The sequence below is a fragment of the Martes martes genome (assembly GCF_963455335.1).
Source record: "Martes martes genome assembly, chromosome: 10".
Taxonomy (NCBI): Eukaryota; Metazoa; Chordata; class Mammalia; order Carnivora; family Mustelidae; genus Martes; species Martes martes.
The window spans coordinates 29,538,610-29,564,258 of NC_137898.1; the positions used below are offsets into that span (position 1 = coordinate 29,538,610).

The 25,649-nt window shown below is 51.8% G+C and overlaps 1 protein-coding gene across 1 annotated transcript in view; it reads left to right on the forward strand.

The window, feature by feature from the left end:
- The first annotated feature begins 1,858 nt into the window (after nt 1–1,858).
- The window catches only part of ABTB2 (ankyrin repeat and BTB domain containing 2), a 172,442-nt gene continuing 148,651 nt past the window's right edge, over nt 1,859–25,649 (forward strand). Inside the window, exon 1 of the mRNA XM_080814981.1 lies at nt 1,859–3,115. Within this exon, the coding sequence (XP_080671107.1) occupies nt 2,233–3,115 (883 nt within the window). The 5' untranslated portion in view covers nt 1,859–2,232. The remainder of the gene's footprint in view (nt 3,116–25,649) is intronic.

The window sequence follows — 25,649 nt, forward strand, 5'->3', positions numbered from 1 at the left end:
AAGTTTCTGTTTTAAATTTCCAGTTAAGAAATTTTCTCTGCTTCTTAAGGGTGTGCACAACAAAAAAGGAAAGAAGGAAAGGGAGAGAAGGAAGGAGGGAAGGAAGGAAGGAGAGAGGGAAGGAAGGGAGGCAGGGAGGAAAAATAATACCGACCTTTGGGCAATTTCTTTCCTCTAAATGTCCATTAGAGGGCGACATTTGCTTTAAAATTATATTTCCGCTAATAAGTTTTAAATTGCATCACATTTGGTTTTTGGCATGTTGAACCTCGATACCCACTTTTGACTTATCTCAGTTCCATCCGCTGTAGTCACACCTTGTGTCCTCTGTTTAACTTGAGCTCACGAACTTGTGTCTTTCGTGTTGCTTCCACCCTTGACTCCGTTCTCTCTCCTGACCATGAGGCGGCGATATTGCATAAATAAAAAACCCGCAGAAAGGAAAAATTAAGCCAAATTGCCACAGAAAAAAAGGAATTTCACAGGAAAAGGGCCATTAATTTCAGAAGCAAAGAGACAAACCAGACATTTTTAGTTCGTATCCAACTCACGGCCCGAAGTTGGAACTGTAAGATACAGCACAAAGGAGCCCTTCAGGAGCGGGGGAGGCTGACTTGGGGGCACCGCGTGCACAATCTCCTCCTTCACTTTGCGGTTGCACGGGAGGGGGCATGTGCACGTTCGAGCACGTGTGTGTGCATAGCTGCAGGACAGCAGGCGGACAGAGAGGACTGGGCGTGGATCTGCTGGAACCACAGCGCTCTGGCTGACCGCTCTGGACACAGGGCCGGAGACAGGTTTACAAAGGCGCTGCTTGGAGGTCAGCACTCGCTTCACCCCGGAGGAAACCGAGTCCCGGGGGGCGGGGCGCAGGGCTCCTCCATGGGCATACCGTCAGGAGGTGGTGCGTGCAGCCAGGTGCCGGAGCGCAGGCCAGTGCTAGGTACCCTTCTCACCTTCACACACACACACACACTCGGACACACCCCGGACAGAAAGTCTCCACCTGACAGCCAGTCGTACTGTCCAAATGTAACGCGGAAGGCACGGGCCCTTTTGAGACTCTGATAAAAGTTAGGACCCTCTCCCCAGAGTTAATGCTCAGAAAACTGCGTAATTTCCCGTGGTGGGGAGGCAGGGGGACCACAGACCTCCTGGAGCCCGTCTATTCGTCAGATCTGGTCTGATTGGAACCTGGAGAACGTCGTAAAGAAAACCAGACGGATTCCGGAGAAGCAAGGAAGGACGTCCCTCCTCCCACTAAACACAAATGAGTTTCATCTCAGGAAACGGGAGGGGCCTGTCAGAAAGTCCGGGAGAGAGGTGCGGTGCCTGGCTGGTGCCTCCTCCCGTAGTCGGCTGTTCCACACCCCTCCTCCCAACCCTGGGACCACAGTCGACAAGTCAGCATCGGTGCTCGGCTGCAAGGGGGCTTGAAAAGGGGCTGCGAACGCCCTAAGCCTGGACGGGGGGCAGGGGGCAGCGCACCGTGGCTTTTCCTTTAAATTTTTCATCAAATCGTCAGCACCGGAGCCTAACGCTTCGACCCCTCCTTTCCCGGTCTCTGCTCGCACCTCCCGGCGCTCGCGGTGGCTCGCGGGCTCTTCCCCCTCCTTCACCTTCATCCCCGCCGCTTCACCCGACCCTCGGCCTCCAGCCCCGCCTCCCTCGCCGCGGGGTTTCACCCGCAGCCCCGTGAAATCTGCATAGTGACCGCCCCTCGAGGAGATCATTGGTGCAGCTCCTGCCTGTCGCGGCCGATGATTGGTGAGCCGCCCCGGGTTATTTGCATGCCGGCGGCGGCTGGGTACCCAGCTGTGCGGGCCGCCCGCGCGGCGCAGAAGTTTGCTGAGCGCTTTCTCGCCGGCTGGTCCCGGACTCGCGCGGTGCCGCGAGCCGCCTCCTCCTTCTGCCACCGCCCTGTTCTCCCGGGATTCCTTCTCAGCGGAGGACAGACGCTCTGCTGGCGGGAGGCTGAGGAGGACCAGGGGGTGCCGAGAAGGAGCGGCGAGGGCCGTTCCAGTGACAGCTTCGCCTCGGACGCTGGACGCTCGGGGCCCCGGCCACCGAGAATCTCGCCCACCTTACCGCGGCCTCCGGGCGGGCGATGCGGCCGCCGAGCGGAAGGAGGGCGCCCCGGAGAGCCTAGAGCCTGTTCCTGCCCACTTGGGGAAGGGAGCATGGAGTTGTGAGCGCCCCTCGTTCGGCGAGGCCACCGCCGGCAGGCTCCCCATGGCCGGGACGTACAGCTCCACTCTCAAGACGCTGGAGGACTTGACCTTGGACTCCGGGTATGGGGCCGGGGACTCGTGCCGCTCACTCAGCCTCTCGTCCTCCAAGTCCAACTCGCAGGCGCTCAACTCTTCGGCGCAGCAGCACCGCGGGGCGGCCTGGTGGTGCTACTCCGGCTCCATGAACAGCCGCCACAACAGCTGGGACACGGTGAACACGGTGCTGCCCGAGGACCCCGAAGTGGCCGACCTCTTCTCGCGCTGCCCGCGCCTCCCCGAGCTGGAGGAGTTCCCCTGGACCGAGGGAGACGTGGCCCGGGTGCTTCGCAAAGGCGCCGGCGGCCGGCGGCTGCCCCTATTCTCCGCCGAGGCGGTGCGGCGCCTGGCTGGGCTGCTCCGCAGGGCGCTCATCCGCGTGGCCCGCGAGGCGCAGCGCCTGAGCGTGTTGCACGCCAAGTGCACCCGCTTCGAGGTGCAGAGCGCCGTGCGCCTGGTGCACAGCTGGGCGCTGGCCGAGAGCTGCGCGGTGGCCGCGGTCAAGGCGCTGTCCCTGTACAGCATGAGCGCCGGCGACGGGCTGCGCCGGGGGAAGTCGGCTCGCTGTGGCCTCACCTTCTCGGTGGGCCGATTCTTCCGTTGGATGGTGGACACCCGCATCTCCGTGCGCATCCACGAGTACGCGGCCATTTCGCTCACAGCCTGCATGGAGAACCTGGTGGAGGAGATCCGGGCCAGAGTGCTGGCCAGCCAGAGCCCCGATGGCGGAGGGGCCGGGGCCGGGGAGGTGTCCCCCGAGGCCCTGGAGATGGTCATCAACAACGACGCCGAACTCTGGGGCGTCCTGCAGCCCTATGAACATCTCATCTGCGGCAAGAACGCCAATGGTAAGTGTGCGGGCCTCAGGCCTTGGACAGATGGGCGAGAATTCCCGCCCTGGGCTACCCACGGGGTGAATTTCATAGGGCGAAGCTGGTGAGTGTGCCAGGAACTGGGAGAAAACGTTTGTTTTGAGGATGGAATTCATTAAATGGTTCTTGCCAAAGATAGTTCTTGGGGGTGGCTGGCTTTTGGAGGTTGATGTACTACATCCTGTTATTCTGTGGCATCATCACTATGTGGATGCTGTTTAGTGATTGAGGCTCTTGATCAAGCCATTCCTGAACCTGTTTCCCCACGAAGCTGACTGCCCTGCCACTCTTTACCTTTGCTTGACTGTATCTCTAGATGGACTGTGGCTCTGACCCTAGATCTCTCCAGCCCAATAACAGCAGCCAGAGGGTCCAAACTCTTAAGACCTGAGCCTTGGATAAGTGGGATGGAAGGAAGGGAGCAGGAAGCCCAGGATCAGGTGCAGCTGCCTTGAGCTTTGCAGGCTTCAAGGATGCATTTCAGGCCTCCTCCTAGAAGCAGGAAAGTAGTGGTGGGTTGTTAACTGTCTGTGCTCAGTGTTACAGTAAATGCACAACCTTATGGGCTTTCCTAAAAGAAATGATGACCTAGTAAACTTGGTGATGGGGGATGGGCAACTGCATGATGGGGAGTTTGAGAAAGGAACCACACTGGGTAGTTGCATTTCTCTGAAGGATGACAAGGCTTCAGTGCAAAGGGTGGAAGGGAAGCACTTGACCTTTACCCTGGTAAGGAGAGGGTGTGACATACATTTAACAGCAAACTGCCTACCAGACTCCAGTTTCAGAAGTCCCCAAACCATAAATTATTTAGAATGGTACTATGGCTAGACATCCCTGCAATCTGATTGGAAGGCCATTTTGGGGACAGCCTTTGGTGGCAAACGAGTAGTCCGTGGAAGAGGCCAGGCAGGTGCTGAAAAGCGATAAAGTGAGTCAACTTTAAACACTGTTGAACATCAAAATAGCTAAAATTTAAAGTGAGCACTTAACAGTATGTCAGTCCCTATTCTTAGCACTTCATGCATTAAATCAAGAAATCCTAGCAATTCTATTAAGTAGGTACTCTCTAGTATGATCCTCATTATACTGATAGGGAAACCAAGGCTCACAGTTGTTAAGCAATTTACCCAAGATTACACAGACATTAAGTGACAAAGCTAAAATCTGAGCCTGGGCAGGTTCCAGAGTTGAAGCTTTTGGCCATCAGAGGAGAGGAAACAGCTTCATTCTTACCAGTCCAGTTTCCAAGGAGGGCAGCTGATGTCTAAGCCTCATTTTGAAGATAGTTTGTATATAGCGGCATGACTTTGCTTAGCCCTTCCTTGGTTTGGGTTTTAATTCTGGCACCACCAAAGGAGATGCATAGAATGGAAGAGCACTTGCCTTTTAATTTTCCTCCTCTGAGGTCAGAGTTGAGGTCAGCCCAGAATCTGTGTTGATGATGTCACAGCTGATAATTGTGCTTTGCCTTCTGAGTTTGTGGTATCAACACCGGGAACATGAGCTCCAGGAGAGGAAGTGGAGGGCAGGGGAATTTCCACCCACCATCATAGCCCAGGGGAGAATCCTGTACTTTAGGCTGTGGGGGAGGCCCAGACTGAGCTCAAAGAAGGAAAGCTCCCTAGGAGAAAAGACGGAGGCCCCGAGCCTGTAGACCAGACTGGGACAAAAATGGAAAAAGAGGTGCCAAACAGAACCAAAAACGCCCTTCGTGCTCAGCTGGTACCCAGCAGGTAGAGGAACTTCTCAGTTTTTCCAACTGCAAATTGAAGCTAGGAAGAACAGCTGCCTCTCTGGGGTCCCCTGAAAAGGCAGAGTAGCCAGGAATTGCTAGAACACAGCTGTCTTCCACTAAAGGGCTTACCCCAAAATGCCATTTCTTATCTAGGGTCATCACTCCTTGGGATTTCTTTACAGGCTGAGTTTTTGACCCCATCATTGAGCCTCCTCCCCTACTCCAAACAATCCTTCTCGAGCAGTGCTAGTCAAGACAGCAGGACGCCACGTGACAGACAGCAGGGCTCCCTGGACATCCCAAGCAAGCGTCTCCCTCTGTGCCTTCCCTGGTCTCCTGGGAAGTCTCTTGCAGGCAAGGTGACCCTCCGCTTCCACTTAGGAGCATGGATGCTCATTTTTTATACATGAGATCCTGCCGGTGGCCTCCGTAAACAGTAACTAGGTTGATTTATGAAGTCTGTTTAGACAAAGTGGAAGGAATGTTTAGTAGAGGAGCGGTGAATTACTTATGCCTGAAAGCTGACTTCAGCGGGAAGCAGAAATTGCTCAGGGAAGGAATGGGAGATCCAGACCTGTGTCACTCTGAAGCCCGAGGCCGGGGGGGTTACGGTTTACGCAGCTGAAGACCAAGGGAGAAGTGGCTACACTTGGGAGAAGGGTGCCGGTTCGTATTCTTGTCCTGCTGGTCTTCCCTTTCAATTATAGCTTTATTGTTGTTGTGCCTGCTAATTATACAGCATGGGCACATGCATTTGACTCAGCTATATGGGGCTCTTAAACTTTTAATGTCTTGCAACCAGGAATTTAAGGGCCCTAATCCATCTACTCTGGCCATTACTCAGAGTGCTGGGCGAATATGGTTTTGCTCAGCCCAGGATGGATGATAAAAGTTCTGTAGCATTTATACAACATGATCTCAGCTTCGCAGAGCAGCAGGAGCTCTCTATCACTTGCTCATTTGGTATTGATGTCCGTGTTCCCAGTGTCATTAAGGGATGGTATCTCTGTGGCATCCTTATGCGACGTAGTATTTATAAGCATGGAGCTGGCAGAAAATAGAAACTTCTCCGGTTCACTGCCTGCGCCCCCCTCCCCTCCCCCCCGCCTGCTCTTTCCTATCTCTGCATGTAAGTCTGATACTGAAACTCAGTCCTGGGTTTCTTCTGGGCTGTTTGTCTTACGAAGCTTTCATGAGTGCTCAAAGCTTTTGAGAAAATCCTCTTCAGTTCCAAGCCTATATATGAAATGAGGTTTTTGCTGAGAATGTCCTTGCTCCAAAGCAGTAACCAGGAAGTGCCCAAAAGTAGCCCCTTCACGGAGGTAAGGAAGGCGATCTCTGTCACCTCTGCTCTTTATAAGAGTGACCCGGGGCACATTTCTTAAGCATTATCATCTGTAAAATGAGGGGTCATAACTGCACCTGCCTCATGAGGTTGGTATGAGGATTGGGTGAGATCATAGATTTAAAGATCTTAGCACACAGTAAATGCTCAGTAAAGGGTAGCAGTTCATTCAACAAGTATTTACTGAGCACTGACCCTGTGCCCACTGCTGGGCGTTAGAAGTGCTGTGGATTAAGGGGAGAAGGAGGGGAGGGTCCACCTCTCATGAAGCTTATAAACCAGTGACAAACAGGGATTTTACCCTTAGTAGTAAATGTTATTAAAAAAAAAAAAAGGCAAGGTAATGGGATAATGTGACTAGAGCTAATCTAAATGTGACTAGAGCCAAGGAGGGCCTCTTTGGCATGTCACTGATAATAGGAAGTGTATCAGTACCACTGCTGTTGAAGAATCTTTAGGCAAAATCTAGTGACTCGGGACTTGTCTGAATTATTCGGTTATTTATCATCAGAAGCAAGCCCCAACCATGTCATTTACAGCCAAGAAGTACAAGGGCTGCGTCTACAGCGGGTGTGCCGTTCTCCTGGAGGACTCTGTTAGCAAGGAGATGATAAGGAGATTTCCCTGAAGATCGTCAACGAAGGGGGCAAGAGTTAATTGAGCCGCTAGTTGGTATTTAATCAGTTTTCACACCTGGGTAGTCAGAGGGAGGAGGGCAGCTTCTCTTGGACGGTTTTATTGAAGCCAAGGGAGCTGGTAAAACTGGAACAAAGCAAGCTTTGGAAATGAAAACTTATTTTTTTTTCCCCTTGACTGCCGGAGAAATGCAACCCAGCCTCGAGTAGTTAGAGGAACAAGGTGGAGTTGTTCTGCTTTTTCCAGAAGGCTTTACCTGACTCCTCCACCCCCAACTGAGAGAGCCGCCTCTCCTCCATGGTTCTGCAGCCCCCAGAGCATATGCTCATATCATTTCCTGCTTGGGTCTGTTTCACCCACCCCACTGTGAACTCGTCGTCTCCCCGGGACCCCACAGGGCGTCTGGTCGTAGTAGGTGCTCCGTACGTACTCGTCGGGCAAATAAATGATTCTGCCACAGAGACGTTTAATTCTGGAAAGTTGCTTTGAAATCCTTGGACACCGTGGAAGAGTCTTCCCCCTTTTAATACCGTGGCAGAGAATTTCAAGTTCTTAATGAACAGAGGCAGCGTTTGGGGAGTTCCCAAGCCTCAGGGACCTCATTCAACCTTTGATACCCTGATTTCTCACAGGGTTCCCGAGGCCAGCTGTGCTGAGTAGATGTAAATGGAGGGGTTTCATTTGTATTTCAAAGGTATATAGGGGAGCTCTTCGGGGTGCAGTACCCAAAATGGGAGTGTCACAGCAGAAGTCTAATAGGCAGCAGATAAGTCCACAGGAGGACTGAATTGCGAGATGAAGGCAGCCAGTTCCCCTAAGAATAGCACCCCCACCCCACCTTGCCCCCAGAGCTGCCCCAGAGGGTGAGCTCGGTTGATGACTCTTGCTCAGAAGAGGCTCCGCCCCCTGCCTCCCGTCTGAGAAGGAAGTAAGGCTGGCACTGCTGAGACACTCCTGGGATGGACGAGCGACACCTAAGTTCCAAGGCAAGCTGGAGACATGGGGTTGGTACCAGTCCTTGGGCTGGTGCTTATCCGTCCCATTGTCTGTACTTGGCCTTTGCCTGACAGGACGGGGCTGGACGCTTGGGCCTGTCTCCACACTTCCATGCTCTGTGCAGCGCCTGAAACATTTTTCATCCATGACCTTACTGGGTCCCCATAAAAATCCATGGAATGGGATGGCCCTTTCCCAAAATTCACAGCGAGGTCATAGACGTGGCAGGACCAGGCCGCAGATCGCCCAAGCCTTAGGCCCGTGCTTTTCCTGGGAATAAAGGTGCAAGGAACTATATGCGACCCTCCCCACCGAACTCTTAGTGACAGCAGTATTTATGACAGATTTTATTGGTTGGCGGCCTGCTGGGTCCAGGCGGCCTGCTGGGTCCAGGCGCCCTAAATGGGTTCGGCCAGTGAGTCTTCCTAAACAATGCTGAAAACCGGGCTTCAAGATCTGGGCACAGATGGGCCCCCAGAGGGGTCTGCCTTACTCTGCGTCAGTGCTCCTGGCTGTCCCAGAGTGAATGCTGCAGGTGCCATGGGCCTAAAGGACTCCCAGTTGCTGCCCCTGAGGGGCAGGGAGGGCCTGGCAAGGGTCAGCTGCTTGGTGAGCAGTCAGCCCAGTGCAATGGAAAAGCTGTGGCCTCCGCTGCCTGACTCGTACGGAGGGTGAGTCAGTTCAGGAGAGGAAGAAACCCAGTAGGAAAGGCACCCCAAGGGAACCTGCATTTCAGCCACTGGTCTCTGGGAGCTCAGCTCACGGGCTCTGGAGTTGGCAGAAGAGCCTTCGTGATTTCCTGGTGCAGCCTTCACGGGGCAAAATATCAGTGCTGGGAGCCCGAGGAGAGAAGCAGCCTGCATAGCAGGCCCCAGAATGCTTTGGCTCTGAAGCTGAGTTGGGGCCCATGCCTCCAGCAAGTGGCTCCATGTCTCCGTTGATCTACAGGAAAACGAGGGGCTGGTTCTTCTGCATGGGGCGCTGCCCTTGGTGCCAAGCGGGGGCTCCCAGGGTGGCCTAGTGGCTGTGGTCAGTGTGAAAAGCAGAGCGCAGGGTCGGCCTGCCTGGGGGTCCTTCCTGGTGCCTTACCTGAGAGGCTGTGTGACTCTGGGCAGGTTAACTTCTGTGCCCTAGTTTTCTTCTCGATAACAGGATTTCTCAAAGCTTGTCACTGCTGACCTGTGGGACTGGATGGTTTTTGTTGTGGAGGAAGTCCTGTGGATTGTGGGACACTTCATGGTATCCGGGCCTCTACCCACTAGGATGCCCACAGCATCCCCTCCCCCCCTGCTGCCAGCCGTGACCATCAAAAGCATCCCCAGACATTGCCAGATGTCCCCTGGGGGGCAAAATCGCCAGGGATCGAGAAACAGTACCTGCCTCACAGGATGACTCTGAGGATTTAATAAAAGCTCCTGTAAGGAACTCTGTACTCTGGCGCATAAAATATTAATTCTAATTATTGCTGTGTTTTTGCAGACTCGTGTTGAATGTACTAGTCTTATTTGCTTTTGCCGTAGTGGGAATATCTAGTGCAGGGGGAGATCGTGACCCAGATCCCAGGGTGACTAGGAGTAGCCACAAGGCTTTCCTTGGTGACTAATAGGTAGAGGGAAGTTAGGGAATCTGGAAAAAGCACCCTCGCACCCTGCTCCATTATGATTGTCCCCAAGATGAAGCCGGCTGGCACAGGGCAGCGAGATCAGACCCCCTACCCCACCCCGAGCTCTTGCCTGGCCCCTTGCACCGAGGACTGTGGCAGTGTGCACGCCAGGCTCCCAGCCCCAGGGAGCAATTCCACTGTGGATATTGGCCCCTGCTTGCTGCAGCTGCCAAGTCCTGAGCCACGGGACAGCAGGTGTTTTGTGTTTTGCTGGCCTGTCATGTAAACATACTTTGTGGTCTTCTTGCTTGTTTTTTAAAAAAAAAGGCCTAAATGGTTTTGCACTCTGGCAGCATGTTCGGAGCCCCATGCCGAACTGGGAGGAGAAGGCGAGGGCGCACAGCCCAAGTAAGCTGAGACGTGCACGCCGGTCTCATTACTAGGTTGCTTCCTGAGAGCAGGCCGCGGACGGGGCAATGGAGACACGTTGGAGGAGGACGAGAATGACTATCAGGGAGCATGGGGTCTGGTAGGGAAAGCAAAGCACATGTGCAGATCCTTGCAAGGAAGTCCAGGGTGGCTGGCTTGGGTCGGCAAGGATGGTGCTGATTGCTTTCCATCAGCTGTTCCCCTTCTGCTCCCAAGCCCTTCTAAGAGGTGGATGTCATATCTGCCCTATAGATGGGGACCTGGAAGCTTTTGGTGACAAGAAAGCTCAAAGTGGGGAAGAGGAGGCTTGGCTGGGAGGGAGGGCTGTTTTGTGAGGATGTGGCATGGGAACTAGTGGGACTGGGGCAGACAGGTCTGTGGCAGGGAAGGGGAGGCAGTGTGGAGAGCACACAGGCTTCCAGACGGAGGGAACATGGTACACAGAGACCTGGAAGCCGAAGTGTGTGTGTTGGAGAACAGCAGGCAATCCCGCTTGGCCAGAAGCTTCAGATGCTGGATGGGGAGAACAAGGCAGATAACGCAGCAAAAAGGGACAGCTTTCCCACATCTTTTATCCAGATGTTAAGAAGCCTGCCAGAGTGCAGGAAGAGAGCTTTCCAATACTCATTTTTATAATTCAGAAATCGAGTGCGTCTGCTCCCCCCAGCGCATCCTAACCACAGCCCCAGACCTCCCGTTACCCCTCTTGTTGATTGGAAGCTTGGCCTCAGCAAAGCACACACCCTTCTCCGTGCCCCCCCATCCCCCGCCACTGTCCGTTGTCCTAGCAGTACAAGGAATGAGGGAAGACTGAGCAAGCCAGCCTGGGCTGAGAGGGCATGAAGAACCAGGCTTCCATCCACCTTGCTTCTCCCATTCAGCTGGGCTTCAGACTCAGCCTTTCGTCCCAGGCCCCTAAACAGAGCAGTTCGGGCCAAAGCAATGCCAGTACCAAATGAAGGTCAGGGCTGACAGTCCTGTTAAATGAGGCCATTGGATTGACTCTTGCCAAGGCAGGGTTCTCAAATCCTGGAGATTGGAGAGGGACATAAAGCAGGATGAGATATTTTCTTTGGTTAGGAGTCTGATTTGATAGGTTCAATTTCCGGTTTAGCGTTGATCATTCTGGAAAGTAGTGGGTCAGTTCTCAGGTTTAGTCACCTTCCAATCTTGGTGAAGGCATTTCCAGAGCATTGGTAATAAAGATTTCAGTCTTATTAAATGCTTGATCTGGTGGAACCACGCTGTCACTCCACGCCATCTGGACCGGACTCCCTAGGGTCTGGCGGAATTCCACTGACGATAATAAAATGTGATAGGTCATCAATGGCCTAGCTAATAACTCTGCTGTTAGTGCTTTTCCTGACCCCAGTGAAGGAATTCTCCTGTAATAAAAAGAGCTTATGAATGAAATATATATGTATATACATATACACAGTTGTTTGTGGTTAATGATTTGGGGTCCTTTTTTGGGGGGGGTCCATTTTTTTCCAGCAGTGAGTTGAGGGGAGAGGGTGGGCTCAGGTCCATAATGGGAAAATTAAATAGGGAAACTGAACTTGGAAGTACCAGATAGACAAGATTTGGGTGGGGAGAGATTAAATTGGAACTCAAAGAGGGCAAAACAAGCCTTTCGTGCATGAAAACATCCCTGAAACCAAGGCCAAGCATTTGTTAAAAATTTAAAAAAAAAATTTTTTTTTTAGTCTGTATCTTTTAAAATATGAAAATCAGCATTTTCTGTGAGGAGAGCTGTTAATAAACACAAGCTAAAGCTTGCACACCAAGCAGTCCTCTGTGCACAAGCATCTAGGACAGTCCAGTCCAGTGAGCTGAGGGTTTGGATCTAGAAAGCTCTGTGTTGGAGCGTGGCCCCTCTGTGACCTAGAGTGAATCACTCTGTCTTCTTGGCTCTCCGTTGCTTTATCTGTGATGTGAAGAGGTCGGGCTAGATTCTCCAAGGGCCCTTCTGTCTCTGATAATGTTTCTAGACCCCACAAGCACGCTGTGAAATCTTCTTCCTAAGGTCAAGCCCTGTGCTTAGCATCCTGGGGAAAGAAACAGCCCGGGATGGAGCTGGACGTGCTCTCTGAAGACCTGTCTGGGTGGTAGGACGAGACACCAGCCTTTTCCATATTGGGATGAACTGCAATTATGTATTAGAAATTTTACTAACCAACCCCCCTCCCCGCCCACCCCTATCGGAGGGATAAGTTCTGTCTCCTCCTGGCCGACCCAGCACTTCAGTGCACAACAGCTGCGCCCAGACCCTGGCGGGCCGGCACTGTGGTGGGACTGGCTCCCTCGAGGTGACTTCATGCAGCCGGTGTTGGAGGCCCGCCTACCCAGACTTGGGTATTTATAGCAGGGGAGCAGCTAGGAAAAAAAAAAATTAAATACGCTACACCCGTGTTTCTCCTATGTGGGACAGAGACAGGCATTGTGAGGAATTTAGAAAGCAGGGCTGTATAATCCAGCAAGATATTTTTAAATGCTGTTTGTTGCAGTTGGCAGGGCCGGTTTTTCAAAGAGGAGGGAAAGAGTAAGGGGGGATGATGACAGGCTGCCAGCAACCCCAGGCACTGGGACGTGGAGCTCAGCAGTCCAAGGTGCCTGGGTTCTGAACCCCAGTTTACCCCGCAACCAGAAAGTTCGAGCGGCTCTGCGAATGGGGCGGCTTACCATCCTTCTTCCCTGCCAGCCCATCCACTGGACAAATCCCCAGGCTGAAGATGAACAAAATGTTCTGAAGGAGGCAGAACAGGCAGTCTCAAAAGTTGCTCCTGTACATGAGCACACACTTTGCAGGCAAGTTGCTTGCCGCTGTCCTTCTGGATATAACCCTCCTGTGACGAGCCAAGCAGGCCAGAATGATGCTGGGACCCAGCTCAGTAGCAGGGGAGCACACTGCGTGGTGGAGCTGGCCCTGGACAGCCATCCCAGGGAGCCCCACCCGGCTTGTGGGTACTCCTAAAGTATTCTAGGAGAGACCTGTGTGCCTTCTACCGTGTTGGTCTTTGAGGAGACAGACCATGGGTCACAGGGGCTGGGGTTGGGAGCCCGGGAGAGGCCAAGAGTTGAGTTTGGGACGCATCTACTTGTTCATCCAACAAATATTTGCTGAGGGCTTACTGTGCGCTGGGCACCCTCCCAGGTCTGGGGACAGAGGCCCGGGGGGTAAGGAGGAAGAGGGAGGCATGCTATAAGAATCACAGTGAGGCCAGGCAGGCTGGAGCAGAAGGATCCGGGCAGGGAAAACAGCAGGAGGCTGGTGGGCTCCGGGAAACGAGCGTGGAGCGTGGCTGGCCTGGGGTGAGGGTAGGGGAGCAGGGAGATTCGGTTGGAGAGCCAGTGGAGGGGTGGTGAGCCAGGTCGGGCCTTGTAGGCTATTGGGGGGCTCTTCGACTATTAATTCAGAGTCTGCTAGGAGCCACTGGAGGGACTTAATGCACAGAAATAATATGATCTGATTTGTACTTTAATGAAATCAGCCCCTCTGCTAGGTTGGAAAGAGAGCATAGCATTGAGGATGGGATAGAAGCAGCATGACCGCTGGGAGGCTTTTGCAGTAATCCAAGCGAGGCAGGATGGTGGCTTGGGTTGGGAGTCAGCAGGGAGGTTGGGAGATTGTGGGTGTATTTTGAAGTTACAGCCTTGGGCTATGTCAACAGTTTGGGAGAGGAATCAGTATGACAGTAAGGTGTATAGTCCGAGCCCCTGAAAGAAGGGAGTAGCCATTGCTTAGAATGGAACAGCTGTGTGCAGAAGAAGCCGGATTGAGCCGCAGGTCAGCGTGTGAGTTTGGTTGCTTGTCCCACACTCCTGCGTAGAGATGCCAAGCAGGAGGTTGGCCTCCAGATCTCCTTGAACGCCCTTAATCATATGATGGGTGGAAACATTGCTTCCCCTTTGTCTGACCTGCTAGTGGGCACCGTCCAGGAGGGTCAGATAGGGCCTCTGGCAGGAGAGATTTATTTTGTCTTTTAATTCCATGATTGAGGGCCTTAGGAGCCCCTCAAGTTTGCTCTCTAGCTTCTTCAAGGGCAGCCAGCAGCTTTAATGAAGATCGTAGACTCTATCATTTCCTGTCATTAACAAAAGATCTGTTTAATTCGGGCCAGGTGTTCGGTAGATCGCTCTGACCCTGGGCCTGTACCCCTTGGTCTTTGGAAAGTGAGGCTCCATTTCAGGCGTTTTGGGTTCGTGGAGGCCAAATCTGAGTCAGGAATTTAGCCCCAGAGAGAACCTTCTTGGGTGCTTTGAGAAGGCAGAGGGGGCTCCGGAGAAATCGGAGAAAGGCTCTGTGGGATGGTCCGAGTGCCTGTTGGATGGCCTGGTCTCCTGTTCCTCCTGAGGGGCATGACAGCGCAGGGTGGCTGAGAGGTGGAACGTGAGAGAGTCGCCACCGCCTGACTGCCAGTTAGTTATCTGGTCACTGAGCCTCAGTTTTCCTCTCCTCTTTAATGGGTATTTATCATGGTTCCTATCTCATCGGGTTGTTTCAGTGGCTCTTGACCCTGGGTTCACATTAGAATCACCTGCAGAGCTTTAAACCCACATGCATGAGTGCACATACACACAAACACACACAGACACACACACCTGTGTGGGTGTGTGTGTCTTAAGGCCCCACCTCCAGGAATTCTGATGTCTGATGTAAATGGCCTGGAGTGGGGCCCAGACCATGTGGGAAGTGTTCCTGGGAAGTCTGGTGCTCTGTGAGCACTCAGACATTAGCTATTATTGGTGGTAAAAGAATCATTGTTCTGGAGTGCTCATTTCTGCTCCACCCCGGATGGTGACTTTCCTTCACCCCACTGCTATGCTGCTTTGGCTCACTCATCTGGAAGGATCACCAGAGAACACCCAAGAGAAGCTTGAATTGTTAGGGTTGCGTGGAAGGGGCCGAGTGATATAACAGAGTTATTTATCCCCTTAGTAAACGAGGTGGGTACTATTTTATTCCATCTTTGAGTGGAGGAAACGGAGTCCCAGGTTAAGTCACTTTCCCAAGGTCATGCCGCTAAGAAGTAGAGACTGTAGTCGAACCCAGGCAGACTTCCCCCAGCTTCTCTACTCTGTAGCCATGCTGTGTTCCCTTCCCAGCCTGAGAAGCCGATGGACTGAACTCTCAACTCAGACCCCCAGCACATCCCTACCTCATAGGAGCTTCTCCAAAGTACCAGCCCCAAGGCCATGCCCCTCACCTCTATCCTCCTATGTCATTCTTAAATCGCCCGGAGTGGTATGTCTTCTTCTTACTCCTCTTGCACAGGGGAAGACTGTGAGTTTCAGAGAGGTCTAAGTGGCATAGCTGGTAAATGACCCAGCAGGATTCAAACGCAGGTCTGTCTGGCTCCAGAGTCCCCGGGTGGGGAGGGAGGGTATACAGTGATTCCCTGAGCGGAGAGAGGAACAGGTTGGTCCAGGAGGGTGAGAGGAACTGAAGCAAGGCCAGAGCATCCCTCGCTGCTTCTGAACAACAGAGTCCTGTAAGTGCCTTAAAATAGGGACCTTGCTTGGCCGGGTGGCCGAGCCAACAGGCCTGAGAGCTGTGGTTGGAGGTGTTTGGTTCTCTGCATGTTTAAAGAGATCTCCTGCCAAGCTCATTGCTTCTCATCTGTTGCTGTGAATGAAATAACCTCTGAGAGACTGTATGTGTGGGTTGCTTAAAATAGTTCAAGAGGAAGAATGTTTGGAAGCTTCTAGCTCCCTGAGTCTATTTCCTCTTGATTTATGACACCTTAGAGAGTGCTGGGCCTCCTCTTGTTTATTCTTCTGGCTTTTCTTTTCTACCATATTTTAGCCTTTATGTCACTGTAAACCAAAGAAATTTGTCCCCAGAAAAAGTGACAACCTTTCCTAAGTAATTTAACGGTAGGGGGCTGCACATTTGACTTTTTCTTTTAAAAGGAGAAGAAAAAATGAGGCGAGGCCGTTTGTTTTGGAAACAGTCATGTCTCTCTTCCAGCTGCAGAAGTTCCCAGATCATAGTGATGGTGTTTGCTCTGGGGTGAGAAGAATTTATTTTATTTTATTCATTTGCACTAAGACCTGCCCTGGAAGAGTGAGCTTTCTTACAGCCTTCTCTGTGCAGTGCCCTGGAGGCCTGGGCTGTGGGGGAGAGGAGTTCTGTTCTGTACGAGGCCACTAACTGGGTGAGGCTATTTAAATGGAAATTTAGTAAAAATTCAATGAGATTTTTTAAAAAATCACTTCCTCAGTCACACAAGGCACATTTCCAGTTCCCACTCATTGCAAGAGGCTGGTGGCCACCATATTGGACAAGGCAGATCAGAGGCCTCTCCATCATCGCAGACAGTTCTAGGGGACGTGTGGCCATTAGAGTGGGTCATTGGTCGGTCACTTGGGGTCAGCTTTCTGGGTTTTCACAAGCCTCAAAATTTTAACTGTTCTCTAGCCTCTCCAAAGCTCTCTGTTTGCAGAAACAAGAAGATTCATGGAAGTGGAGATGAAGGCCATTGATTCTTGTGGCTCTAACCTCTGGACCCTTGACACGAGGTCAGGTTTTATGGTTTCCAAGCTGCTTGGCCTAGGGCAAGTCACTTAGCCTCTCTGAAGTGGTTTCCTTGTCAGTGAAAGTGTGGTTTTCAGATACCTTGGGCTTTTGTAAGGATTAAACAAAATGAAGAAATAGGAACGGAACACTTAGAATGCCTGACACAAGAACACACACGTGCTACAAAGTTTTCTACATTTTCTCCCTGCAGAGACATTGTATCCTTCGGAAGTAGATACAGTTGTCCTTCCTGGGTGGTGAGACAGGAGACAGGCTCCCCAGGTGCCACAGCTGCCATCTCTGCTGCGACTCCCAGCTGCTGAGTTGGAGGACTTGAACTTGAGTTCCAGAGTTCTCCAAGCCTCTTCTCCCTTCCTGGATCATAGATGGGCCCTTTGTCAGAAGTTGGAGACTGTTTGTTTGAATTAAAGACCCTTCTGAACGCACGTTCTTTCAGGAACTCCTGTTCCTTCCACCACTGGAGGTGAGCTCTCTTCAGAGGCGTTTTGCCTAAAGTGGGCCCCTCGGTATCCACTTGGAGAGCTGCTGCTGCCAGAGCCCGTGGCTCCTTAGAACTTGACATTTACCCAAGAGGTTAAGGTTTTTAGCACTTCACAGGACCTGAGGTCCTTTTGCATCTTGCTAAGAGGCCTGAGCCCGAGAACCCTTAGTGGGATCTGGGAGGAAGGTGGCTTTGAGAGGAGTGTCCTTTGAGAAGAGTAGGACCACGAGAGGCCTCTCTGATGGGTAGAGGCCTCTGAGAGGATATGTGCTCACTCTGGGGGCCTGGGTTCAAACACCAACTCCATTACTCACTTACCCAGATCATACATACATTTCTGTGCCTCAATTTTACCATCTGTAGAATGGGGACAATCCTAGAATCTACCAGGGCTTTTCTGAGGACTAAATGGGATGACGCCAAACCAAGCCCCCAGCCCAGTGCCTGGCACCTAGCAGCCACCGGCATGTGCTCCTGGCCATCCTCACAGTCACTGCCTCCGGGCGATGGAATTTGGCATGCTTTCCCATGCTTCCCATGGGACTCACCTTTTCTGCTTGAGGATGTATTATCTGTCTGGTCAGAAGAAGTGACCCAGAGAGTGTCAGCTCTCCCAGTGAATGGCTAGGTCAGGTTTGTATATCTTGAGCCTCCATGTGGTCTTTTCTCTTGCTCCTCTCTCTCTCCTTTCTGGAGGACAGTGGGGGTAAAAAGTACAACTCTGTGCAATGGTCATGTCAGGTCCTCACCGGGTAACCTGAAGCCTGCCTCTCTCCTGCTGGGCTGGGCTGGGTGACCAGCACCGCCCCACCCAACAGTGGAATCAGAGCTGGATTTGTTCTGTAAGATTAATTTGTGGTGGGAAATGCCCATATCGTCATGCAGTTGCCACTCGTTTGCCCACATCCAGAATGTGCTAAATCTGCCACTTGTAACAAAATCCAAATAACTTGGAACCGTATGCAGGGAATCGAATAACTGTCACCGCAGTTGTTACGAGAGATGGATTTCAGTGAGGGGAATCCAAGTGCCACCGAGGGGGGTGGTTGCCCTAACTCCCTTCCACAGATGGTTCTACCCAGGGAGGCGCCCCTTTCAAGCACACGCTTCTAAGAGAAGAAGGGAAGGACATGGGACCAGGATATTGCATAGCGTGATGTCATTTGTGTAACTTGGGCCCCGCGTGGGCCATCCCAGGCTGACCAAACCCTTGTCCTTTGCACGGCTTCCCTGGTATTGACCCATCACTCACAGTTAATCGGTAACTAGGACCCTTCTTGGCAAATAGTTGCTTTGCTAGTTATCTGTGCCAGGGTCTTCTCTGTTATTCCAGGGGGCCCCTGGAATGCCAAAAGACCCCAGTGGGGGGGGGGGGTCTGTCCCCGTACCTGTAGCTTGAGCCCAGACGTCTCCTGTGCCCCAAAATGGAGGCAGTTCTTGCATCAGTCATTTCCAGGCCTGGCTGGGGGCTGGAAACATCTTGGGGCACTTTCAGAAGTATTCCAGGCCCCACCTTGGACATAGTAAGTAAAAACCTAGAACAGTGGGGCCAGAACACTGTTTCCTAAAGGCTCCTCAGGTAATTCAGATTTGTGAATCCATTCTCACCTGGAGATGGGTTTCGACGTCTAGGTACCTTTCAGAGTATGCATCGGGCAAAGGCCCCTTCAAGAGAGAGCAGGCCCGTGTGGCTGGTGCGTCAGCGTCTCCCCTGCGCAGCGGGGTGAACACTGTGGTTGGGGTGGCTGAGCAGGAGGGGGCGGGGTGGGGCGTTGCCGACATTTACTGGGTGCTCTGTCGTTCCGTCCTCTCGACCACACTCCGAGGTGATGAGAAGCCAGGCTGATGTTCACCGAGTGCCTGCTCTGAGATGGGGCAGGATTCTAAGCAGTTTGCACGGGTTACATCATGGAACCCCAAGCCCACCTATAAAGTAGAGGCACATTCATCTTCCTTTTCCAGATGAGGAAGCTGAGGCCGAGAGATAATTACAGTGACTTGGCCAAGTGTCACACACACACACACACACACACACACACACACAGCAGACGGCAGGGGTGGGATTTGACGTCAGAATTACCAGACTTCAAAGCCCACGGCTTCCCTTGCCGGAAGCTGACTAGGATTTTAATCCCAATCCTTAGGCTCTTGAGAGTGGGTCAAATAAGAATTCTGTATTCTAAATAGAGTGCGAGATTTTCCAGAAGGGTTTGCCATGCCATCTTTCCTCACAGCATTGCCCCCTGGCCCTCCAGCACCGATTTTCAGAGCCTGGTTCTCTCAGTCTGCGGACCCAGTCCCTGACTGAGACCGGCCACCAGTAAACTTACGCCAGTTGTCGCTGAGCCTGTCTGTGTTTCAGTCTGATTTTTCTCTTCTTCCTCCTCCCCTTTCCTCCTTCCCTGCCCAGCCCCTGCTTGCAGCTCTCCTGGGACCCAGGCCTAGAGTCCGCACCTTCCTCAATAAATCAATCAGTTGGGATCTGGGAGTGGGACAGTCACTGCCCAGGGTGCACACTCCACACAGATCTCCCAGCCACTATCCCTCTTCATCGCCGCCACTCAAATGGTTGTCCCTCTCTGCAGCCTGAGGGGCAGACAGCCCTGTGACTGAGGGTGCCGCCTGGGTTGGAAGCCTGGAACCACGGCTTCCCTGATGAATCCCTTCCTTGATGAATTCATCTCTCCGAGCCTCAGTTTGTCTGTGAAATGGGGATAATACTACCTACCCCTTATGGTAGTTGCAGGGTAAGGCAGTTGTAAGGCAATTACACTTCATAAGACATTTAAAATAGTATCTGACACATAAATGTCTGGTATGTTAACCATTACTATGATCATGAGGACAACGGTGACTATTGGGGGTGCAGGTGAAGGCCCTTGGGGACCCTTCCCACAGTCTGATGAGGGCACACTCCTATGTGAGCACATCCTGAGTGTTTCGGTGGAAAAGATCAAAGGTTTTAGAGACAAATCTGGGTTTAATCCCAGCTAAGGTGATTTTTTTTTTTAATGTGAGGTTGGGAAAACCCCAGAGCCTGTTTGATTTGTTTTGTTTTTTAATCTATAAAATGAGGACGAGAGCAGCACCTGCCTCGTGGTGGTGTAAAGGTGAAAGGCAAAAACGTGAGCAAATCATGGGCTTAGCTGGTAATGAATGAATTGGGAAGAAAAATAGGGGTCGAATGAACAGTAGCAATGCAATAGACGAAAGTAAAACTCAACCTCAAATGATGACATATGGCATGATACAGCGTTCGTCAAGTTAAAAACAAAGTTTTTAAGTGAAACAGTATCGGAGGGGCACGTCTGAGCACAAGAAATGTGCATAAATGCTCTCCTGAGCATGTCTGGTGAACCCGGCTGGTGTGTATGACTGGTGCGGGGAGGGAGGACCCGGTGGCTTCCTTGTGAAGGGTTGTCAAGGCTCTGGCTTTGTTTTGGTGGTGAGTTCCCATTATCACAACGAAATAAACATGGTCCTGCACCAGGGATTACGACACGTCCAATCTGTGCATCCGCAGTTAAGAGCATAGTGGGTTCTCAGTAGGTGGTAACTGTCATTATCCCGTGGACCACCCACACCATTCCCTAGGCCACCACCATTACCCTCTGAGATGGCCTGTCACCTGCACAAAATGCCCAGGAACCACGCTTTCCCACCTCCACCCCAGCGGCCTCCGTGTGGGGAGCGTGGAGCAGTAGGGTCATCTCCGTTGCCTCGCTCTTTAGGTTTGCCACGGGTCTTGGGCATCAGCTCCCGTGTGGGTCTAACACAGTCGAACAAAGACAGGGCTGTTTTTTGTCTGAGCTGTGCCAGATATAAAGGCTTTCATTTGAGTCACTTTAGGAGCGTTTGTGTTCGCCAGGAGATTTTCTTTCCAAGGGAAGGCAGTGTTTGGGTTGGAGCCGATGGTGTTTGTCTTGGTATGATCTTAGACCTCTCTGCTTTCATTGCCACCATCCAGTCACAACCCTTGCCTATGGCTTTTTTCTACCCGTGGTTCCTTCCCTTAACAGAGGGGATGCGTGGAGGGTGCTGGAGACATCCTAGTCCTGTGCCTCTGGGTCTGTGGCATCTGGGTCTCAATGACCCTCACATCTTGCCACCCTCTGAATTTGATGAAGGAGAGGAGAGTATAGGTTTTGGAATTAAGGACACCAAGGTTCAATTTCGAGATCTTCACTGTGTCATTGGGAGGCATGGGCATTGTTTATTTTTCCTTATTTTAAATTGAGGGGCACAAAGTACAGATTCCTAGATTCCATGCAGCTTGATGAAATTTTACCCAGCTGTGTAATCGACCCAAGGGAAGCTCAAGATCTAAAATATGCCCACCCCTTGGGGCACCTGGGTGGCTCAGTGGGTTAAAGCCTCTGCCTTCACCTCAGGTCATGATCCCAGAGTCCTGGGATCGAGCCCCACATCGGGCTCTCTGCTCAGCAGGGAGCCTGTTTCTCCTCTCTCTCTGCCTGCTTCTCTGCCTACTTGTGATCTCCGTCTGTCAAATAAATAAATAAATAAAATCTTTAAAATATGCCCACCCCAGGAAATACCCTCATGGTCCTTCCTTGTCCGTAGCCCGCCCCCACCCCCACCGGCCATCTACCCCCAAGTAGCCATTATCCTGACTTTTGTCACTATCCATTCATGTTGCCTGTTGCAGAACTTCTAGGGGTGGGAACATTATCAAACCTTTCTGATCCCCCATTTTTTTTTTTTTGCAAGTGAAATTGTAGTACTTGTGTTGTAGGGTTAAGAGAATCAAATGAGATACCATGTGTAAAGTCATTAGTAAAATATTTGTAAAACAGTTAACACTTCATCAGGTAAAGCTGTTTATTGTTGACTGTTGACATGGTGGACTTCCGAGTTCTCGCCTGTGTCTTTCCCTCCTTGCTAGTTGCAAGGCCTGTTTCCGTGCCCTGCACGCCCTTCCCTGCCCTGTGACCCTTTGAACACCCTTCTGAGATGGTTCCATCTGTGGTTTTCAGGGTTTCTTACTGAAAGCAGTTCTTCTTAATAAAGCAAAGGAAATGAGCAGGAAAGCCGAGTTCTGCTGTTTTTGCTTCTCTCTCTCTTTTTCCCAAAGGGGGTCTGTTTGTTCTATTAGCAAAATCAACAGAGGCATTGCTGGACTGGCTCCCCTGGGTGGGGGCTCCTTGGGTGCTGCTCTTGCTGACATGCCAGGGGTTGTGGTCACTGAGGGTTCAGAAGCTGTGGGAGGAGCCATCTTTCAATTCCTCAAAAACAAAAAGCCAAGTGATCTTCTGGGTTTGCCTAACATTCTAGGGTTCTCATTCAATTCCTGAGGCCAAGAGGAAACGCTAACTAACGCTCTGAGTTTGGGCTGGAGGGTGCATTCTGTTTTCAGGATGTGTGATTCCACGTGACCTTAACCCCAGTGGTTTTTATCCTGTCCTTTCCTGAGGAGAGGTCTTCACGGGGGAGGAGGTAGACCCATGTGGTTGGCGGGTGGCCTGAGCGAACAGAGGGCAAAGGGAGGCCATGAAGGCAGGGTCCATGAATTTGTGGTGAGGCCCAGGGCAAGGTCTGCCCGCAGAACACTGTACACACATTTACAGAACGTCAGGTCTTGGGTCAAAATACAGGTGAAACGTTCTGGGCCCCACGCTTCAGGGAGAAGCTTCTAGTCAGAAAGCAGGAATTAAACAGGCATTTGTACCACGGTCTGCTAGATGCTGTGCTTGGAAGACCCCGGCTGCAGATCCAGATTGGGGGTACGGGGTCATTGCATCCCTGGAGCCGGTGTTGTTTGCATGGGATCAGAAATATAAACAGAGGTTAACCCTCGGATGTCTGAAACACGCGGCCCCCATCAGCGTATCCTTGGGACTCTCACGAAACACATTTCCAAGGATAACATCCGTCCACCCCATAAAGGAGATTTTGGGTTTACTGAACTGCTTGATGCCTTTGCTGGCGGCAAAACCATTGATAATTGTTCCCCCCTAGCAACCTTGTAGCCTCTGTGCCCTGGGCAGTGGATGGAATGTTGAATACACAGGCCCTCTGATTCTGCAGGAGAGTTTCATTTCCCTGCGAGGTGGCTGAGACAGTCGGGCTGGGTGGGGAGATCCATTTATAAACAGAAGACTTTATTAGTAAGGGTTTATGAGCAAGAGACTAGCCCTGCCACAGAACCGAAGAGGGATGTGTTTGTTGTGGAAGAAGATACCCGCTTGGCATCCCTCACGTGGCCAGTCATCGCATGTGGGGCCGGGATGCCAGATTTCTGCAGTTACCATGGGACCCAGACTTAGACAGGAAATCATGGTAGGATGGGAAGGAGTCCAAAACACACATGGCTGGTATACAGGCTGCAGTTAGGAAAGAGGGTAAGAGAACAATCTATCTATTTTCCTGCATGAAGAGTGCAAAATCAAATGGGGTTGTTTTTCCACGACTCCTTACGTTTTATGGGCCTGATTTTCAAGCTTTAAGTTTTTCCATATTAAGCAATCCTTGGGTTATTTGAAGTGACCCTTTTGTATGTTTGTGGAGAGCACTCCTGAGGTGGGTTATGTGTTTTTAAAAGCTCCCAAACTTAAAAAGAACTAGTGTCCCTTGCAGCCCGGGGAGGGCGGGGAGGGGGGGCGCTTTCTTTCTCCAGAACCTGGAAGGAATCTCTTTTTGGTTCTGTCACCGCGGTCTCTTTCCTGCATGCCACCCCCTTGAAACCCCACACTCCCCCATTTTCCGGGACGTGCCAGTGGAAGGTAGGAGGGGTCCTGCTGTAGGCAGGTTCCTCATGGCTGCGTTTCCTGAAAATCTCTGCCGCCAGGTTCAGCAGCTGACATCTCTCATTCATAAAGAAGCACCTTTTCATCCCGCATGTGCAGTTGTTAAAAGACATAGAAAAAATCAGGAAGGGAATCTTGCCTTCTGCAGATGTATCTCTGGAAAAGTCCAGACCAGGCCAGACTGTTCACAGCTTGGGAACAGTTCCAGGCCTCCAGAGGAACATTTCCCAGGTCGCTACTGAGAGAGTTCTCCATGGACTGCCCTGATCTCTTTCTTGGGGGCCGTGCTAAACCATCAACGAAATGACAGTTACAACACGGGGCTTGCAGCCCTGTGCCCCATTGGCTGCTGTCTGTCTCTCTGCTGGGTATGATTTATCGAAGGTATGATTTATCGAAGTCATTTCCCTGGGTGGATTGCCCCCACCCCACCTGTGACATTCTAACTTAACCGCCAGCGTGGGAGTGAGGGGAAGGCGATACTAATATGGGGACAGCGCCCTAGGGTTTTTACAATGTTGTTTCGTATTCTGCCTCATTCGGTCGCCATGATAGCTAACATTTATTGAGCCTTTACTGTAGACCAGCTACATTGCTGAACGCTTTACAAACTTCACCGGGTTTAATCCTTAAAACAGCCCTACATGGTAACACTCCATTTCTATTTTACAGACATGGAAACCATCCCAGAGAGATTAAGCCTGTGACCTAAGATCCCATAGCTAGTTGAGGGCAGACCAGGGATTGGAACCCAAATCTGCCCACCTCAAAGCCCGTGTTGTTCAATGCCACGGGGCAGGGCCTCTCATTCCCTGTGCTCCAGGCGGATGGCTTCATTCTCTTAACAGGAGGAACCGAGGGTGTGTTTGAGGTGCCAGGGCCAATGAGGGACCCGCCTGGGGCCAGACCTCGGGTCTCCTGAGAGACCTGTACTTCGTCATTACCCGAGACCTGGTAACTTGAGCAGCATTATCTAAGTGAGGTCACCAGCACTTTTTTCTTTTTTTTAAGATTTTATTCATTCATTTATTTATTTGAGAGAGAGAGAGAGTGTGAGGGGCAGGGAGAGAGAATCCGAAGTGGACTCCACACTGAGTGCATAGCCTCATGTGGGGCTTGATCCCATGACCCCAAGAGCGTGACTGGAGCTGTAACCAAGAGTCAGGCGTTTAACCAACTGAGTCCCCCGGCATCCCAGGTCACCCGCGTTTCTAAGCCAGCAGCCACTTGCTCAGAAGTGGCCAGCCCTGTGCCCATTCTTCAGGATGGCCAGATGGGAGGGATTCTGGGAATCCGTGCTCATTCTACTTTTTGAAGCTGGGAAGCTTTCACGTTACCACTTAAAAGTACACTTCTATTTTAAGCTCCTGGGTCAGGAATCTGTAGGTCGCAGGCATGTTTCAAACTAATTAAGAAGGACGTACACTGGCTTATTTAAAAGTCGTGAAGTAAGGTTGGCTTCAGGGATGCCTTGAATCTGGGGTTCAGTAGGGTCTTTGAGGTCCTGTTTTCTCTTGCTTGCTCCCTCCTCTTGATTCTGCTCCTGGCTTGGCTCTGTTGTCCATCAGCTTTTTCCTCATGATTATGAACTGCCTGCAGCAGCCTCAGCTTAAAGCCTAGTAGCAAAGGGGACAAGTCCCCTGGCCTGGCAGCTCAAACGAAAATCCTGGGTTTGAGTCTCAGTGGCCTGACTGGGGTTGTAGGCCCACCGTCAAACCAGTCGTGCTGCAGTCCATCGCCCACATGCGGTTCCCAGGCTGGAAGGGAGGGCCGGGAGCCCTGCTGGTCACAGAACTGTAAGGGGGCTCTGCGTAGCAGAGAGCAGAATGGGTGCCGTGGAGACAAGGCACTGGGGGACCTGGGAGGGGGAGAGGTAGGCCGGGCGATCTGGGAGGAAAAGTCGGATGGAAAAGCCAGTTTTATGGAGAAACACATCCGCCACATTAGGCTGGGGAAGGATAACTTTTATTTGAAGAG